Source organism: Dendrobates tinctorius, unplaced genomic scaffold (assembly GCF_039654945.1).
Source record: "Dendrobates tinctorius isolate UK_male_01 unplaced genomic scaffold, ASM3965494v1 ptg000104l, whole genome shotgun sequence".
Lineage (NCBI taxonomy): Eukaryota > Metazoa > Chordata > Amphibia > Anura > Dendrobatidae > Dendrobates > Dendrobates tinctorius.
The window spans coordinates 15733660-15740448 of NW_027361772.1; the positions used below are offsets into that span (position 1 = coordinate 15733660).

The following is a 6789-nucleotide window of genomic DNA, read 5'->3' on the forward strand; positions in this document are numbered from 1 at the left end:
GCTTACACTCACCTCCCTTGCTGGCGCCGTTCCTGCGGTGTCAGAACTCGATCACCTGTTGCTCCCATGCTGTTGTTGTGACACATGACGCCGGCGCCCAATCAGCGCTGGTGTCACTGTCCCCTCCTGTCAAATTAAGCATGAAGAGGAAGACCGAGATCAGCTGCAGCCGGGACTTCCTCTTCATGCTCGATTTGTCCAAATGTGGACACAGTGACACCAGCGCTGATCGGGCACGGGGCATCACGCGTAACAACAACCGCACTAAAGACCGGGGAGAGCGAGTGCCGACACCGCTGGAACGGCGCCAGCATAGGCAGTGAGCTTTATTATGTTTTGAGGGGTATAAGATTTTTTATTTTTTCAGGTATGAAAAAAACAATGAGGCTTTTTTTTCTTTAGAAACCACTTTAGAAGGAGGAGTTTTGTGTTCCTGAAGCTGTTTTGAATTGTTATTGTTAATATTTTCTTTGGGCAGTGCCTAATTTAGAGCAGATTCCATCAGGAGCTGCTTCACAAAAAGTCACTTTTTTTTGAGGCAAGAGAATAATTGGGTAGCCAGGTCAGAACCAGCAGGTTGGTGTAGAGACAAAGTTGTGAAGAAGGAGAATAGTCAAAAAGCAATGCAAGGTCAAAAATGAGTACTGTCCACTGGGAGAATAGCAAGGTAAGTTACACAGGAGCAGGTCAAAATATAACTGGCAGTGGACAGCAGGATTTCAGGAGCTTAAATAGTTTGCAGCTCCACCCAAACTAAACAGCAGATAACTCTATAGCTCCCAGTGTGGATGGAGCTACAAAATTAGAACTGTATCCCGCAATGAGAGCAGAGGCAGGAAGGCCAAGCACCTGTCCATAGTTTCTGTTTGGTTTTGTAGCTCAGCTGAGTCTGAGCTGCAATACTGCATACAACTTTGGCTTTTCTAATCCTATTCAATGCCTTTTAAATACATAGGCATTATTTTATTAGGAAAGATAAGCAACTGATGACCACTAGGTATCTTTTTTTGTGTCTTTGGTGTGTAAGGCTATGTGCACACGCTGCGGATTGATCTGCGGATTTTTCCGCACGGATTTGGTGAAATCCGCAGGTAAATCCGCAGGACAAAAGTCCTGCGGTTTTTCTGTGGATTAGCCTAAGGTTTTGTCCTGCGGTTTCACACCTCATAAGGATAAGGTGTGAAACTGCTGCGGATTCCGCACAAACAATTGACATGCTCCGGATTTTAATCCGCGGCAAAACAGCGCGGCAAAACAGCGCGGAAAAATCCGCAGCATCTGCACAGCGGTTTTTGTTTTGCATAGGCTAACATGGTACTGTACACCGCTGCGGAAACCGCTGTGGGTCAGCAGGGCCAAATCCGCTGCGGATCCGCAGCAGAATCCGCAACGTGTGCACATAGCCTAAGGAGTGCTGTTTTAAAGAAATAACTATCAATAATAAGTAATTATTCTTATCCCCATATTCAGTAATGTGCACAGAAAATTTCATATCATGCTGTTTTTATTAATTTCCTTACATTTTTATTCGCAAAATGCATAAATATAATGAAAAAAAGTAATAAAATCATCTAAAAACATAGCATACATTTTTTTTTTTATAAATAAATATACAACCACGTATGTACAATATTTACAATCTATCAGAATATTAGATGTGCGTAAAGGCCTAGCTGCAGCCACACTCTTCTACCACCATTTCTTCGTGATGTTTTACAACTATATTATTGCCTTCTTTATACATCATGGACAATGGGCTCATCCTAATTGGAACACAAGAAGGACACTCCACCCTCTCCGGCTGGTAGACCTTCAACACGCTCTGCAATAGAGAAATGAATCAGTTACTGCCATCATGTTACACGGGATGTATGTATATACTCTCAGACTTTGGTCATTCTCATTGGTATTATTTATATACTATTGACTTAATTTTTATCTAACTAGAATTGGTTTACTAGACCTAAAGGGTTATTAACATCTTAGTAAGCCGTGAAAAATTGCTAGGATATGCCAGCACCTTTTGATTGTGGAGGGTTTGATCTTTGGGACCTCCTTCATTTGAATACTGTTCACTTCAGTGGAGAAAGGGGTTCAGCTCAAGATAAGAGGGAGTCTCAAAGGTTGACGACACAACAATCATTTTGTTATGACATATGCTAGTGTTATGCCATCACTTACTGAAATGGGAATCACCAAAGATCAAAAATGGCCAGTGTTTGCTTTTCCCCCGAGTATTCCGTTACTTGTTTTCTTTAATCCTCCATACTGTTCCAGAGATTTGAACCTTATTATTCTGTACTAATTTTTATGGTCTTTACCTCTTGGGGTTTGCTCACAGGATTCTTTGGGGGCATATTTAGGCTACTCTTCATTTTTACCTTGTGTGATCCACAACTCCTTGGAAAGTCCATAAAAATTCTCACTAAATAAAATCTGGAAACGTATGACGGATTTGAAAAAAAACAAACTACAGAACACTCAGGGAAGTCGCTGCAAAAAATAAGAGCTAAAAACGCCCATTTTTGATCTGGTGGAAGGTCCTCTTTAAGGTGGCCATACACAAAACCTAAAGTTGATTAAAAAAAAAGATAATTTTAAATGAAGCGATAGATCATAGGGTGAAAGTAGCAACATGACATACAGCCAACTGATGATCATTATTTCATTTAGTCTTAATTCTATCTAATGTTTATGGTCTATTTTAGAATTTTCGGAATGCTACGACCCAAGAAAGACTAAGCAAGACTTTAACCCCTTCGTGACAGCCAATACGTATATTTACTGACCTGAGATATAAGGGAATATCATCCCCATACAGGTGACAATCCAGCAGCTGTTGGCTGTACACTATAGCTGACAACTTGCTGTATCACAAATGATCGGTGTTGGCACCGTCCATATCTGTTTAACCCCTTAGTTGCTGCTGTCAAAAGTGACTACAACAAATAAATGGTTAATAGATTGTGGGGGCTTGCACTTTAATCTAATTGACACACTGATATCATGATTGTGTGGTCCTGATGTTTGCCATAGCAGTTCATGGCCAAATAGCAGCCTTAAGCCCCCGTCACACATAGCAATCTCGCTAGCGAGATCGCTGATGAGTCACAAGTTTTGTGATGCAACAGCGATCTCACCAGCGATATCGCTGTGTGTGACACTGACCAGCGACCGGCCCCCCTGCCGGTTATCGCTGATCGTCCTGGAATAGCCAGGACATTTGATCGCTGGTCTCCCGCTGGCCAGCATGCATCGCTGCGTGTGACAGGCAGGAGACCAGCGATCAGCGCGCTGGTTACTAAGGTTAATGCAGGGTTTCTAGGCACCGGGCGGTGCTTAGAAACCCTCTGTGTACCTTAGTTACCAGCGCGCTGGTGCCGGGAGCTGGTAACCAAGGTACACATCGGGTTTCTAAGTAACGCACGCCCCTTAGAAACCCGATGTGTACCTTAGTTACCAGCTCCCTGCATCAGTACTCTGGTAACTAAAGTACACAGCGACGCCGCACGCTCGGCGTCACTGGTGCTGATCGCTGGTGAAGCTGTCTGTTTGACAGCTCACCAGCGATCATGTAGCGACTCAACAGCGATCCTGACACGTTGATCTCGTTGTCGGGATTGCTGGTGAGTCGCTATGTGTGACGGGGCCCTTAGAGTCTGCCGGCTATAGTGGTCAGTCCAGAAGTTAGTGACATTTAGATGGTAAACAAACATTTTTTCATTCCGGCTATACCACTTTGCATTAATTCCTGAAAAATCACCTGAAGGGTTAGTAAACTACCTGACAGCAGTTTTCTGTATGTCAGGGGGTGCAGTTTTTAAAATGGTATCATGTTTGGGGTTTTCCAATATATAGCACCCCTAAAGTCACTTCAAACTTGGATAGGTCCCTCAAAAAAAAAAAATTTTTGTAATTTTCCTTGAAAAAATGAAAAGTTATTGCTACATTTTTAAACCTCCTAAAAGGCTAACAAAATTAGCGTTTTAAAAATGGTGCTGATGTAAAGCAGACATGTGGGAAATGTTATTTATTAATGTTTTTCTGTAGTTTGACTATCTGGATTAAAGGGATAATCATTCAAAGTTTGAAAATTGCAATTTTTTTACATTTTTTGTCAAGTTTCTGATATTTTTTATAAATAAACACAAAATATATCAATCTAAATTTACCACTATCATAAATTATATAATGTGCCACGAAAAAACAGTCTCAAAATCACTGGGATTTGTTGACGCATTCCAGAGTTATGACCACATAAAGTGACATTGGTCAGAATTTAAAAAATTGGCCTTGTCAAAGACGCACTCCCAACAATTTTTTTTTTCCTCTTACTATATTGCAATCATCATATTATATAGCACTATGTATGAACTTACAATTGCTCATCTTGCCTTTCTTCCCAGTTAATTCTTCTCTTTTTATTCTTTCCTCCCTCCTTCTATGACTTTTGACTCATACAGGAAAACTAAACTTCCTGTTTCTACATAGCGCTTAGACGTATTCAGCTAGTCATTTTTTAATCTTGTGATGTCATGGACCTAATGGAAAAGAGAATAATTAACTGGATAGAAGGGCAAAATGAGCAATTGCAATAATTTCAATATATTAAGAGGATAAATATTTTGATGGGAGGGCTTCTTTAATATGTAAAATGATTGGTATTGAGCAATTCACCTTACCGTCATATAAGCATGGTTTGTTGGCTTGAAGGTTTCGTTCAGTGGGATCGGACAGGCACCTTCACATCTGTAGGCATTAAATTTTAAAGGGTAGACAATCCAGCTTTTCCACCCAATTTCACCAAAGTCCACTGTCATGTCAACTCTACGACAAAGGGGTTTTCCACTTTCTATAGGCTTAAATGGCACATTATTCATGACTAAGTGATGGTTCTCATTTCTATTTCTTCTATGCCTCCTAATGACTGATAGTCTTGTGCCTTTGTCCAGTGAGACATGTTTGGAGGACTCTACTGTTTTGATGAGACTGGGAGAACCAGAGATGCTGTCAACAGACTTGTCCTTAGTGTATACTACCAGGACAACTCTCTCATCCATGGATGTATAGATTTTGTTTGGGGTATGTTTTGTATCTTCTGAGTCTACATGTAGGTTAGCATCTGGGCTCCTCTCTGTTATATATTTGGTCTTCATGAATGTATCTAAGTATTTCTCTCCTTGTTGGGGGAAATATTGAAGCATTTTTGTGAGATCAAAATGTTTCCAAGGGGACTCTTTTAGGTTAGATGGATTGATTTTGAAAGACCCAAGGAAGAGTTTGTTGGCTTTCTTGCTGTGATAAATTTCCAGAGTAAAATTTTGGGAAATCTCAAAAGATGGAATATGGATTCTTAGTTGTGCCAACTTCATCTCACTGCTGGAAGAGATTGAAGACATGTCAAAGGACAACATGACACGGTTATTGACCTTGGTACAATCTGGAAAAAAAAGAGAAAAGACTTGTAAGCTGAAGAGGCTAAACAAGAGAAACATAAGCATTTTCCTTGGTATAACTCTGATAATGTATTACGCCCAGTAAGGTGATATTTTCCATTCTCAATAGTTAAAATCTATTTGGATAAAGATTTTTTTAACTCATTCTCAGTTTGCTTCTCATTTCTCATTAATACATCTTTATCTATTCAAAAAAGAACGAGGCAAACCTGTGGAAATCTACAATTATGCTCAAAATTTAGATTTTTCTTGCAATAAAATTATGGATTTAGGATTATGTAAGAAAAAATTATCCACAAATGTAGTGAAATATTGATGCAATTAAGAAAGGACTTTAAGGGTACTTACTCTTTGGGACGAGGCTTAGCACGGAGTCATAGTCAGGGCGCTGTGATTTGGAGAGGTTGGTGTCATTCTTCGTTAGACTGTGGAAAAGCTGCATCATATACTGGGGATATCTTATGTCCAATGAGTGGCGCTTTCCATAAAGGAAGGATGAAACTTTTAATCCCATGTTAGTCCCTGGCAAAACAACCCTGGACAATGTTTCTAGATGACTGGGCATAGCCTGGACCATGGAGAAGAATAGGCAGTAGATAGCAATGCTTAATAAGGTCATCTCTGCCTTGAGTTTCTGCTTTTTTCTTAACTCAAGAGATGTGACTAGTTCTTGCCCTCTCTGATTTAGCCTTGGATTCTCCCACTGTATATATAGAGAGGAAGACAGGGCTGATGCTTTACTCTTCACACCTAATGACCTTTTGATCTAAATGACCTCAAAAGCCGATAGGTTCTAGGGATATGTCAACCTAATGGCTGCCTACTGTTAGACTAATGACACCACAGTGGGGATCTTGTACTATGTCATAAATATTTCCATGCTGACTTCATTTAGTTGTTCGATGGAAAAATATATTTAAGAAGAACATGTTTATGCAGTGTGATGTAGAATATGTAAGCATTTATAGCATTGGGCTGTGAAAATGAAAAAGTACAATAATGTTGCTTTATTCAGAAGTTTTTAATTTTCAAACAAAGCTAATAGGAGACAATGGACCACATAATTTATTACACAATTTCTCCTGAGTACACCAATTAACCTATATTATATATATTAATTCATCTGGGAGGACAGTGCACATGTTAACACCACAGGAATTTCACTGAATTTTATCCCCAGAGTTTACATTTTCACAAGGATAGATAGGAAAAAAATTCCCCCATATTTTATTACCCGCTTTCTCCTGATCGTGGCAATAGCCCATATTTTGCTCTACAGTTCTGTTTGGCCACATGGCAAGACTTGGGAGGGAAGGAGCGCTATTTGACTTTT

At 39.9% G+C, this 6789-nt stretch overlaps 1 protein-coding gene across 1 annotated transcript; it reads right to left on the reverse strand.

The window, feature by feature from the left end:
- Positions 1–1669: 1669 nt before the first annotated feature.
- LOC141100463 (nodal homolog) lies at positions 1670–6075 on the reverse strand. Its single transcript, XM_073588970.1, has 3 exons — positions 5805–6075; positions 4683–5440; positions 1670–1822 (listed from the first exon to the last, which is right to left on the reverse strand). The coding sequence occupies exons 1-3, from the start codon at positions 6073–6075 to the stop codon at positions 1670–1672; spliced, it is 1182 nt and encodes a 393-aa protein (XP_073445071.1).
- Positions 6076–6789: the final 714 nt, after the last annotated feature.